The 13,278-nt window shown below is 40.8% G+C and overlaps 1 protein-coding gene across 3 annotated transcripts; it reads left to right on the top strand.

Moving 5' to 3' along the window:
• The first annotated feature begins 4,629 nt into the window (after nucleotides 1-4,629).
• LOC109874816 (zinc finger protein 805-like) lies at nucleotides 4,630-10,497 on the top strand. 3 transcript variants are annotated; one of them, XR_004206407.1, is made up of 2 exons: nucleotides 4,630-4,739; nucleotides 5,141-5,474. XR_004206407.1 is itself a non-coding variant. In XM_031810632.1 (2 exons), the coding sequence occupies exon 2, from the start codon at nucleotides 8,867-8,869 to the stop codon at nucleotides 9,884-9,886; it is 1,020 nt and encodes a 339-aa protein (XP_031666492.1). In that variant the 5' UTR covers nucleotides 4,630-4,739; nucleotides 8,838-8,866; the 3' UTR covers nucleotides 9,887-10,497. The 3 variants fall into 3 exon arrangements, 2 of the variants coding, with proteins under 2 accessions (XP_031666492.1, XP_020322413.2); XM_031810632.1 differs by lacking the exon at nucleotides 5,141-5,474 and adding an exon at nucleotides 8,838-10,497; XM_020466824.2 differs by lacking the exons at nucleotides 4,630-4,739; nucleotides 5,141-5,474 and adding exons at nucleotides 5,921-6,361; nucleotides 8,838-10,497.
• Nucleotides 10,498-13,278: the final 2,781 nt, after the last annotated feature.

The raw sequence follows: 13,278 nt of genomic DNA, 5'->3' as shown, positions 1-13,278 counted from the left end.
AAATGTGAGTTTTTTGGTTTCAACCGCAGTGTCTTTGTGAGACATAGAGTAGGTGAACGGATGATCTCCGCATGTGTGGTTCCCACCGTGAAGCATGGAGGAGGAGGTATGATAGTGTGGGGGTGCTTTGCTGGTGACACTGTCGTGATTTATTTAGAATTCAAGGCACACTTAACCAGCATGGCTACCACAGCATTCTGCAGCGACACGCCATCCCATCCGGCTTGCACTTAGTGGGACTATCATTTGTTCTTCAACAGGACAATGACCTAAAACACACCTCCAGGCTGTGTAAGGGCTATTTGACCAAGAAGGAGAGTGATGGAGTACTGCATCAGATGACCTGGCCTCCACAATCACCCAATCTCAACCCAATTGAGATGGTTTGGGATGAGTTGGACCACGGAGTGAAGGAAAAGCAGCTAACAAGTGCTCAGCATATGTATGAACTCCTTCAAGACTGTTGGAAAAGCATTCCAGGTGAAGCTGATTGAGAGAATGCCAAGAGTGTGCAAAGCTGTCATTAAGGCACAGGGTGGCTACTATTTTGATTTGTTTAACACTTTTTTGGTTACTACATGATTCCATATGTGTTATTTCATAGTTTTGATATCTTCACTATATTTCTACTATAAAAATAAAGAAAAACCCTTGAATGAGTAGGTGTCCAAACTTTTGACTGGTATTGTATCTTATCACCAGTCTCAACATCAACAGTGAAGAGGCGTCTCCGGGATGCTGGCCTCCTACGGAGAGTTCCTCTGTCTAGTGACTGTTCTTTTTCCCATCTTAATCTTTTCTTTTTATTGGCCAGTCTGAGATATGTTTTTTTTCTTTGCAACTCTGCCTAGAAGGCCAGCTTCCCGGAGTCGCCTCTTCACTGTCGATGTTGAGACTGGTGTTTTGCGGGTACTATTTAATGAAGCTGCCAGTTGAGGACTTGTGAGGTGTCTGTTTCTCAAACTAGACACTCTATTGTACTTGTTCTCTTGCTCAGTTGTGCATCGGGGCCTCCCACTCCTCTTTCTATTCTGGTTACAGCCAGTTTGCCCTGTTTTATGAAGGGAGTAGTACACAGCATTGTACGAGATCTTCAGTTTCTTGGCAATTTCTCACATGGAATAGCCTTTATTTCTCAGAACAAGAATAGACTGATGAGTTTCAGAAGAAAGTCCTTTGTTTCTGGCCATTTTGCTGCCTGTAATCAAACCCACAAATGCTGATGCTCTAGATACTCAACTAGTCTAAAGAAGGTCCGTTTTATTGCTTCTTTAATCAGAACAACAGTTTTCAGCTGTGCTAACATAATTGCAAAAGGGTTTTCTAATGATCAATTAGCCTTTTAAAATTATAATAAATCTGACGTTTCCAGCTACAATAGTCATTTACAACATTAACAAGGTCTACACTGTATTTCTGATCAATTTGATGTTATTTTAAATCAACAAAAAATTTGCTTTTCTTTAAAATACAAGGGCATTTCTAAGTAACCTCCAAACTTTTGAATGGTAGTGTGTATGTATTTTCTATTATTATTCTTTTAAAACATTCTCACAAACACTGCTGCTTGCCAGCTTCGACAAGCTGTACAATAGTAGAACTGATTATGTTGTAAACATTTCACAGAGGCACTAGCACTGCATATTCGTTGTTGTGTAACAAGGGTGATTTTATTTGAAGAACAATGTCTAACATTGTTTCTTTCAGTACACAAATAGCTGCAATCATGGATGTGCTAGTAAAGGCAGCTGTTGCAGAAATAACCAAACTTGTAGACGAGGGCACTGTAGTGCTACGGCTTGAAATGTGCTGGAAAGAAAATTAGATGGAAGGCCTTCAAAATAGTTTGCAACTTATTTCTCTTAAATGTTTTGCACACATTTGTTTACATCCCTGTTAGTGAGCAGTTCTCCTTTACCAGGATAATCCATCCACCTAACAGGTTTGGCATTTCAAGAAGCTGATTAAACAGCATGATCCTTACACAGGTGCACCTTATGCTGAGGACAATAAATGACCACTCTAAAATGTGCAGTTTTGTCACACAACACAATGCCACAGATGTCTCAAGTTTTGAGGGAGTGTGCAATTGGCATGCTGACTGTAGGAATGTCCACCAGAGCTGTTGCCAAATAATTGAATGTTTATTTCTCTACCATAAGCCGCCTCCAACATAATTTTAGAGAATTTGTCAGTATGTCCAACTGGCCTCACAAACGCAGACCACATGTACCCACTCCAGCCAAGGACCTCCACATCTGGCTTCTTCATCAGCTGATAAAACTGTGGGTTTGCACAACCAAAGAATTTCTGCTGTCAGAAACCGTCTCGGAGATACTCATGTGCGTGCTCGTCGTCCTCTCCAGGGTCTTGACCTGACTGCAGTTTGGCATAGTAACCAACTTCAGTGGACAAATTCTTAACTGTGATGGTCACTGGGCATGCTGGAGATGTATGCTCTTCACGGATAAATCCCGGTTTAAACTGGTTTTCTGATCCACGCCCCTACTTTACATTTTTTTTATCTGTGACTATCAGATGCATATTTGTATTCCCAGTTGCATGTTGCGTTTATATTTTTGTTCAGTGTAGAAACATAAATCCCTCTACTTTCATATCACATCAAAATAATTTCACAAATGCAAAAAGAAATATTTACTGTACACTGTTTTAACAAAAAAAAATTTTTTGTCTATATGAAAGATAACATCCTTATGCATCCAAAACCATACTGCAAGTGATGCGTGTTAATGTTCAGACTGAGCGGGGCGGCTTTTAACAAAACTCCCCCCTGCAGAAGACGCCTTCGAACAATGACTTAAGTGTAATGGAATGGAACTGAGAGTCATGGTCAAGGCTGACTATGTGCAGAGCCTTTTGAAACATAAGCAATGGTGTGTTTTCGTGGATGCCAAGGGAAGCCAGGCTTCCCAAAAATTGACCAAGAAAAAAAAGAAAATGTATCTTTTGTCACTCTGTGTTTTCATAAATTTCCTTCAATTCGCAGGAGGCTGAACATATGACCAAAAGTATGCTCGTCGAACATCTCATTCCAAAATCATGTGCATTAATATGGAGTTGGTCCCCTTTTGTTTTTATAACAGCCTCCACTCTTGCGGGAAGGCTTTCCAATAGACGTTGGAATATTGCTGCGGGGACTTGCTTCCATTCAGCCACAAGAGCATTAGTGAGGTCGGGCACTGATGTTGGCCGAGTAGGCCTGGCTCTCAGTCGGCATTCCAATTCATCACAAAGATGTCCAATGGAGTTGAGGTGAGGGCTCTGTGCAGGCCAGTGAAGAAATTCTAACACACCGATCTCGACAAACAATTTCTGTATGGTCCTCGCTTTGGGCACGGGGGCATTGTCATACTGAAACAGGAAAGGGCCTTCCCCAAACTGTTGCCACAAAGTTGGAAGCACCGAATCGTCTAGAATGTCATTGTATGCTGTAGCGTTAAGATTTCCCTTCACTGGAACTAAGGGACCTAGACCGAACCATGAAAAACAACCCCAGAGCATTATTCCTCCTCCACCAAGCATTACAGTTGGCAATATGCATTCGGGCAGGTAGCGTTCTGACATCCACCAAACCCAGATTCATCTGTCAGACTGCCAGATGGTGAAGCGTGAATCATCACTCCAGAGAACGCTTTTCCACTGCTCCAGAGTCCAAAGGTGGCAAGCTTTACACCACTCCAGACGACATTTGGCATTGCGCATGGTGATGTTAGGCTTGTGTGTGGCTGCTCGGCCATGGAAACCCATTTCATGAAGCTCTCGACGAACAGTGCTGACATTGCTTCCAGAGGCAGTTTGGAACTCGGTAGTGAGTGTTTTAACTGAGGACAGACAATATTTCAGCACTCGGTAGTCCCGTTCTGTGAGCTTGTGTGGCCTATCACTTCCTAGTTGAGGCATTGTTGCTCCTAGACGTTTCCACTTCACAATAACAGCCCTTACAGTTGCCCGGGGCAGCTCTAGCAGGGCAGAACTTTTACAAACTGAGTTGTTGGAAAGGTGGCATCCTATGTCAGTGCCACGTTGAAAGTCACTGAGCTCTTCAGTAAGCCTATTCTACTGCCAATGTTTGTCTATAGAGATTGCATTGCTGTGTGTTTGATTTTATACACCTGTCAGCAACGGGAATTGCTGAAATAGACAAATCCACTAATTTCAAAGGGTGTCCACATACTTTTATATATATAGTGTATATTACCCATGTCCTTGTTCAGCCATGACTCAGAGAAGAATAGTATATTACAGTTCTTAATATCCCGTTGATAAGATAGTCTCGAATGGAGCTCGTCCAGTTTATTCTCCAGCGACCGCACATTCGCCAATAGAACAGAGGGTAGAAGCGGTTTATTAATTTGAAACCGTAGTCTCATCAGGGTGCCTGCGCGCCGGCCTCTATAGCACCGTCTTCGCCTGTGTTACGGATACAAGTATCCTGTGTGTGTATCCTGTGTGTGTGTGTGTTTCTTTTCTCTCCTTCTCCCCTCACAGGTGGTGAAAATCATCACTCCCCAATCAGTCACCAATCATCAATCAGAAGACACACCTCCTCCTGTTTCCTACCCAATCACAGTTCCTTTCCCTTGGTTTAAAAACCCTGTCAGTTGTTTGCTCTGGAGCTCAATCTCTCTGTAAATGCCATGTCTGTTGATCTCGTTGGTTCACTCGCTTTATGTATTGAGCTATCTTCAGAGCACCTCCATAGCACTTTGTCATCACCTGTGAGTATTGTTTTTGGTTATGGTGTTTGTTTGTTGCTGGTGGGAAAAGGGGGAGCCAAGACAAGTCGCCCATGGGCATACACTACCCGTAGGTAAACTTTGTTAAATACACTAGTTAGAACTGGGTGGACCACCCACTGTATTTTTGGTTAGTTAGCTGTTGTTAAAGTAGGCTAGTCTAGCCCAGGGGTGTTTTTGAATATTTCTTTCCTTGGGTCCAGCTCAGCCCCTTTTCCTGCTCCCCCCATTTACCGTGTGTTTATTAATAAACCCTGAGTTTGACGGTAGATTTCAGTTGTCGTAGTTATTTCGTTTACACTTTTACTTTGTCACTATTATAAATTGCATGAGTTGTGTTACGGGTCTCATTACCACCCACCCCCCCCCCCCTCCCCCCCTAGACTGTCGGGCCAAAAGGAATTCGTAACAGCCTGCTTCAAGTGTTTGATTATCCCGGACCAGGCCATAATCCATGTCTTTCACCTCCGACTCATTGAATTAGGAGTCCTCGTCTAAATCGAGGTTCTGATGTCCAGAAGCTCTTTTTGGTCATAGGAAACGATGGCGGAAGCACCAAAAAATACACAAAATAGCACAATTGGTCAGGAGACTATAAAACGGACACCATTCCTTCCAGGGCCATTCTTCATCTACATACTGTATGCACATTCTGTTGGTTAACTTGAGTGTACTAGTCTGGAATGCAATAAAAGTCTGTTCATTTCTGTCTTTGGATTGAAGTCTCTGACTATTGACTATTAATCTGATTATTAATTATACTGTGTGAATAAATCAGCCTGAGACTATAACCGTCCCACCAAGATTCAGGGCTACTCAGAACTGATCTCTCGCTTTCTCTTCCTCTCTCGCGCACTCTCTCCCTCAAATGTACTTTTAATAAATCTGCAGAGTTGTCAATTTACACTCAAGTATGGAAATTTATATCACATCTCATGCATAACCATGGTGTTAAGGATGAGCACGCAAATGTAATAACTTATGAGCATTGCCTAGAGATGTTTTGTGCCATTTATATAAATTCCATAAACCAATGCATTTTCTGTTTTTGTGAATAAACTTCATAGGCATAGAACTATTTGTGTTTTCTGATTCATTTCACAGAAATAGCCCCATATGTGGGCATTTATTGGAACGTTTACGGTTACCCTTTCTGTCGTCATTTCCGTTATCCGGCGTTTGGAAAGAACATATTTTTTTCACAGACAATGCTGCTTGCCAGCTTCGATAAGCTGTACAGTAGTAGAAACAATTTTTATAAACATTTCAGAGGCACTAGCACTGCATATTCGTTTGGTGTAATAACGGTGATTTTATTTGAAGAACAATGTCTAACACGGTTTCTTTCAGTACACAAATAGCTGCAATCATGGATGTGCTATCAAAGGCAGCAGTTGCAGAAATAACCAAACTTGTAGACGAGGGCACCGTCGTGCTACGGCTTGAAATGTGTCGGAAAGAAAATGAGATAGAAGGCCTTCAAAATAGTTTACAGCTGATGGAAAGAGAATTGAGGAAAGCTCAACGAGAAGCAGCAACACGAGTGACAAATGACAGGCAACATGCTGAGGAAATCCAGGTTGGGAGTGGGACTCCACAAAAAGGTGAGGCGAGCTGACTCGATTTAGTGCTATCAAGTCAGCTTATTTTGTCACTGTTCACGGTTTTGTTTGATACCTTTTATAATGGGTTCACAGCTTTGCAACCTATTCTCATTTTTTGATCAAATCATTTATGCTTGAGTTAACTTTTTTCCCCCTAATTTGCCACATCGAAACTAAAATCCATGGTCTAAAGAAATGACACAATTGCCATATAACCAGCCTCACTTAAAACATGTTGCCCCGTTAGACCTATGAGATTCCCTTAGAACACAACCTTCATACAGTTACAACCAGAAGTGACGTATTCCTAGCTGGTTAGGAGCATAAACGTAGGAGGTTAAGAGAATTAAGTTAGGCTTAGCTAAAAATGCTCTCTTAACCTGCTACGGAAATTCACTTCGGTCATAGCTGGTGTGTTTTTAGGGAGTCCCTTTGAACTAGATTTTTTTTTTTAGGCAGATGTCATTCCTCGTGCTGAACAGATTTGCCTCAAAGACCCTTAATGTCCTTCAGGATAGATTTGACTCAATTAAAATAAAGGTGTACTTCTCAAATAAAACAATGTACATGTATAGGCCCAATATATGTAGGCCCATGCTACATATATTAACTAACCCTTAGCTTTTCTCAAACTATGTTAACATGGCTGAGTTATTGATAAAACAAGTCAGATTCACTGACTGTGGTCCTTGGACTAATCACAATAACCCCCCCCCCCCCCCCCCAAGTCAGTTAAGAACAAATTCTTATTTACAATGACAGTATACCCCGGCCAAACCTGGATGACGCTGGTCCAATTGTGCGCTGCCCTATGGGACTACCAATCACAGCCGTATGTGGTTCAGCCTGGATTCGTACCAGGGACTGCAGTGTCGCCTCTAGCACTGAGATGCAGTGCCTTAGACTGCTGTGCCACTCTATATTAGTAAATGCATATTAGCACATATACTAATATGCATCAAAGGGTTTACTGGTACTCATTAAAGTCCTGTAGATCACTTCATTACTCCCTTTTTGTTTAGAAAGCTCTACTTTACAAGCTTCTGGCTTGACTTCATTGTTAAAGTATAAAAACATGATACCAAACCTGTTCACAGGGTTGGTTAACTCTTGACATTCCTTGGGTCTCCACCGAACTAGGTAAATCCACTTAGTTTTAACGCTTGACATTTTTGGAATCACTTACAAAATGAATTACATTTGGATTCCCTGGTGCCGCTAGAGCAGTTTAAAACCCTGATGATAAATTAGATCACTGAGGTGTGCAATTGTTTTGATTCATTTCAATAATTTGTGGGTGAAGTTTGACTTTCTAATGTAATGTTCTTGTTATTCTATCTTGTATCTTCTAGTTGTATCTTTTATTTTATGTCCTCAGGGAACCATTTGAAAATAACCCTGGTCTCAATTTGGGTGCCCCTGATTAAATAAAATGTAATAATTAAATGCAATTTATTCAAATATTTTTCTGGTGAACCATTGGACCAAATAAAAATACATCTCTTAACATAAGCTTTTCTCAAACTAAGACAAAGGATTGGTCAAAAGATGGCTGAGTTATTGACAAATCAATAATCAGATTTTACGTGTTCAGTTATAAAACCACTGTAAATTCACTCCACAGGTGCCTATCAACTTAAAACTGTTCATAGTTATCATGTACGTCCCTAAGATGAACCACACTGAATTTGGTATTGATATCTAAAAGAACAGGGACACTAACTAATTATTTGCATATGTAATGCTAATGCTCAAAATCATCTGCAATAATCTCATGAATCATGTCAGATTCAGTCCAGATTTTGTATTTAAAGTCATTGAATTAGCCTCTAATGAATTTGAGAATGATTCATTGCAAATTTTAAATAATGCAGACAAACAATGTGAAATATTGTTTTTAGAATAACGGTATAATCACATTGTTGCGCTATTATGTGGTCTGAATGTATTGAAAAGTGGACCATTTTTTCTGGATAATGTAAAACCTTAAGTACAGCTGTTTGCGCAGTCTATCTTTAAGTGCAATCAGTGAAAGCATTACCATGTTTATCTCTCAATATCACAAGGATGACGCAAGTGAACTTTAGTTTAATGCTGTACGTTTGAATGCAGCAGGTAATCATTCTTAAGTCATTAATGTTTTGAGTTTATATACCAATTAGGAGGTCAGTTTCACTGGTTTATGTTATCTTTTATGAAATATTTTCAGCATTAGTGTATTGGTATATTGAGGTCATCTTTGATTTCTGGGACTTTTATTATGTCTGTCTGTGTAAATGATTTAAATCTCAGTTGGTACACTCCACATTAGTGTTCCAAAATACTTCAATACTCTCACAGCTGTACTACTTGGTTTGTTATCCAAATGATCTTGTGTCCTTTCTGTCATCCTGTGAACTCCATTCATTGTTGCTCGCAGCAATATTTTAACTTTATAATTACTAATAATTATATAAACTGTCTACTCTACTTCCAGGTGATGAAGAGAACCAAAAAGGGCAAGCCATGCCTGTAGAGGACCCAGTAGAGTGCTTCAATGAGCTGCAGCATTCTGGACACCTTGAAGAGGCGAGGGGTGGACTGGAGTTTCTGGTGAAAGCAGAGCAGGTGGAAGAACATGTAGCCCAGGGAACCATACAAGATCCAGGAATCACAGACAGTGTGGACTTTAGAATGGACGAGAGAGATAGTCAGCTGTGGTCCTCTGTTACACAAGGACTAAGTGGGAATAATTCTGGCCACCCAGATGGGTCTTACTCTACAGGGAGATGCTTACAGATGTTCTCATCTCAGGCAGATCAATATCCCGCTCCCATCCCATCCCATCCTTCCTGTAACTCTTTGTCCATTGTAGGGAAACCACTGGATGACATATTCAGCACTGTCCCACTGAAAGTGGAGCCTGAGAGGCATCCTGTGTATCATGACAATACCATGTCTGAGTCCATACAAGCTGTGCAGGGGCAGTACAGAGATACTCTGCATCCTGTTGTGAGGGAGGGCTTGATTTTACATCCCAGACTGCAGCAGCCAGGACCTTCTTCACAAGGGCTCTTGAGAGCAACTGAGATTACATCAGAGTCTCACTCACACAACCAAGAGCATATTCTTAATAAGAACAGATTGAAAACAAAGCGGTTGGTAAATGTTTGGAGAGCTGTACCAAACCAAAAAGTGTTCATCTGCTCCTTGTGTGGAAAGAGCTTCCACCGCCATTGTCAACTTGAAGCACACCAGCACTCTCATGCTGGAGTCAAGCCATACAGATGTCTTGAGTGTGGGAAAAGTTTTACTCAGAAAAAAAGACTTAAGTCACATCAGAGTGTTCACACGGGTGAGAGACCTTTCAGTTGCAGACTCTGTGGCAAGATGTTTACAAGGCAGGACAACTGCCAAAGACATGAGCGATTTCACAGTGGACAAAAGCCATTTAATTGTGTTCAGTGTGGTAAAAGTTTCACAGTTCTCAGTAATCTCAAACTACATCAAAAACATCAATGTAAATTTGCCAATGTCAGAATGTAAGATTACAACATGCAAAGTGTATTTCTCAGCGTTGTACACTTAATGAACTGTTAATATCGATTGTTGAGCCGTGTACTGAGATTAGCAGGTTTAGGTTTCCAACGTGACACTGGTTTCTAAATGATGAATTAAGTATTTTCTTTTCCTCACCAAGAGAGCAACAGTTGCATGATAGCTTGAATTTCTTGCGCATATGCCCCTGTAGTTACGGTAAATTTTTGTGATCATAGCAGCAGTTTGAGCTAGTGCATTTTGGGGTTAAAAATACATTTGACATTTGATTGCATTGTAAAACATCTTTAAAATTTCTTCAATGACTTCAGTGTAAGTACAATGCAACAAAATGTGAAACTGTGCTTTTTGACAACTGTCAATGAACCCCTATTTTTGTTTACAGATAGTTGAACTGTTGCCACACAGTTCGACAGTAAGCTAGGCTGACTATGTAACTTAAATTGCATGATTAACATTATTGCTTGAGAATTTTGTATCGTGTTGGTTTTGACATGACTAATAATAGCCAAATTGTTTCTTCCTGTTGTAGCCACTGTAGGTGTCCACTCCCAAGTGCGACTGTCAGAAGGATGCATTAAAGGCTTATTTTGACTTGGCGTCTGCTCTAGGTCTGATTTCCCAAAATACTCTTAAGGCTAAGTTCATCGTTAAAACCTTCATAGGAGCATCATTAAACTTCTGCGTTGTTTCCCAAAACCATCGTTAACTAAAGTTGCACTTGAAAATGCTCATTATTTACCGACTGCCTCAGACCACTGGTAGAACAGCTAAGTGCGTCATTAGATGCTTTTTTTCCCCCCTTCTGTGTCACTTTATACACTGAATATCTCTGCAAAACATAAACATCTTGATTCTATCTCTGACCGACGATAAATTCAGAACGAAATCAACCACACATACTAAGTTGCCAATGTCTTTTCAATTGTTGCAAATAAGCGAAAGTCGAAAAGATGCTTCAAATGAAAACCGATGACTGCATTAAAAGATAAATACAGTAGGATTATAGGCTTTGGTTAGATTCCTGGGACCACCCATACTAAAAATGTATGCACCATTGGAGGCTGGTGGGAGGAACTATAGGAGGATGGCTCATTGTACTGGCTCAAATGGAACAAATGGAGTGGTATCAAGCACGCATGTTTGACTCTTTTCCAATAATGCCATTCCAGCCATTACAATGAGCCGTCCTCCTATAGCTCCTCCTACCAGCCTCCACTCGAATGCACACATGACTGTAAATCACTTTGGATAAATGTGTTTTGCTAAATGGCATATTTTATACTTCATATGTTGAAATCAAATTTATGTTCACTCAATGAGCTACTGTCTGTAATTTTTGCCTCAATGTATTACATTATCTGTAATAACAGGTGCACAATGATGTGCCAAATGTGATTTAGCTAAGGCTAAGCTGACTATTTGCAGTCATGGGTTATAACAGATCTCTAGGAGTTGACCCATCATCAGTATTGTGGCATCAATCATATACTTTACGTATTTCTGAGCACCTCCAAGATGATGGCTACTGCAGGAACACCCTGAATTGCTGGTCTAGCAATACAAAGGTTGCATGTTCGTTTTATTCTAAACGTAACCCATTTCTCCTAACCTACGCTAATTCACCTAATCATTATCTTTATATTTTATAAGTAGATTCTTCCCATAATTATTATTTGTTGTTACAGCGCAACAAGCAACCTGGTCTCAGATAAATACGTCCTCCAATATGTATTTTTTTTATACCTTTTATTAAACTAAGCAAGTCAGTTAAGAACAAATTCTTATTTACAATGACGGCCTACCGGGAAACAGTGGGTTATAACTGCCTTGTTCAGGGGCAGAACGACAGATTTTTACATTGTCAGCTTGGGGATACGATCCAGCAACCTTTCATTTACTAGCCCAATGATCTAACCAGTAGGCCCCATGATGTATAACAAGTTACATCATCCAATTCGGTACTTCCGGGTAAGACGTATGATTATTATACATCCTCTAATTTGTATGATACTGTACAACAACTATTATATTCATAATGTAACATCATACTGAATAATACAAATTCCCCTGAGTCCATGTTGAAAAATTCTGACATTCACCACTGCTCTTTCACTATACATTTCCATTCATATGTTAACACAGTGCATGCGTAAAGTATTCAGACCCCTTGACTTTATCCACATTTTGTTAATTTAAATAGATCAAATAAAGTTTTCCTCAATCTATACACAATACCTCAATGACAAAGAAAAAAAGTGGTTTTAGATTTTGCAAAGTAAAATAAACAGATGCCTTATTTACATAAGTATTCAGATCCTTTGTTATGAGACTCAGTTGATTTCAGGTGCATCCTGTTTCCATTGATCATCCTTGAGATGTTTCTACAACTTGGAGTCCACCTGTGGAAAATTCCATTGATTTGACATGATTTGGAAAGGCACATACCTGTCTGTATAAGGTCCCATAGTTGACAGTGGATGTCAGAGAAAAAAACAATCCATGAGGTCGAAGGAATTGTCCGTAGAACTCTGAGACAGGATTGTCGAGGCATAGATCTGGGGAAAGGTACCAAAAAAATTATGCAGCATTGAAGGTCCCCAAGAACACAGTGGCCTCCATCATTCTTAAATGGAAGAAGTTTGGAACCACCAAGACTCTTCCTAGAGCTGGTCGCCCGGCAAACTGAGCAATTGGGGGAGAAGGGCCTTGGTCAGGGAGGTGACCAAGAACCCGATGGTCTCTCAGACAGAGCTCCAAAGTTCCTCTGTGGAGATGGAATAACCTTTCAGAAGGACAACCATCTCTGCAGCACTCCACCTATCAGCCCTTTATGGTAGAGTGCCCAGATGGAAGCCACTCTTCAGTAAAAGGCAGATGACAGCCCACTTGGAGTTTGGCAAAAGCCACCTAAAGAACTCAGACCATGAGAAACAATATTCTCTGGTCGGATGAAACCAAGATTGAACTCTTTGGCCTGAATGCCAAGCGTCACGTCTGGAGGAAACCTGGCACCATCCCTACGGTAAAGCATGGTGGTGGCAGCATCATGCTGAGGGGATGTTTTTCTGCAGTAGAGACTGAGACTAGTCAGGATCGAGGGAAAGAAGAAGAGAGTTAAGTACAGGAAGATCCTTGATGAAAACCTGCTCCAAAGCGCTCAGGACCTCAGACTGGGGTGAAGATCACCTGAATGTCCTTGAGTGGCCCAGCCAAAGCCTGGACTTGAACCTGATCGAACATCTCTGGAGAGACCGGAAAATAGCTGTGCAGAAAAGCTCCACATCCAACCTGACAGAGCTTGAGAGGATCTGCAGAAAAAAAAATGGGAGAACCCCCCCCACCAATACAGGTGTGCCAAGATTGTAGTGTCATACCCA

Source organism: Oncorhynchus kisutch, linkage group LG30 (genome assembly GCF_002021735.2).
Source record: "Oncorhynchus kisutch isolate 150728-3 linkage group LG30, Okis_V2, whole genome shotgun sequence".
Classification (NCBI taxonomy): domain Eukaryota; kingdom Metazoa; phylum Chordata; class Actinopteri; order Salmoniformes; family Salmonidae; genus Oncorhynchus; species Oncorhynchus kisutch.
This window is presented reverse-complemented; position numbering and strand designations above follow the sequence as displayed.

Excerpts from the sequence above, each read along its gene's own strand:
- LOC109874816 (XM_020466824.2), top strand. The coding sequence starts at position 6,085 with ATGTCTAACACGGTTTCTTTCAGTACACAAATAGCTGCAATCATGGAT. Across the intron at positions 6,362-8,837 it reads GAGTGGGACTCCACAAAAAG|GTGATGAAGAGAACCAAAAA; the intron begins GTGAGGCGAGCT and ends CTCTACTTCCAG.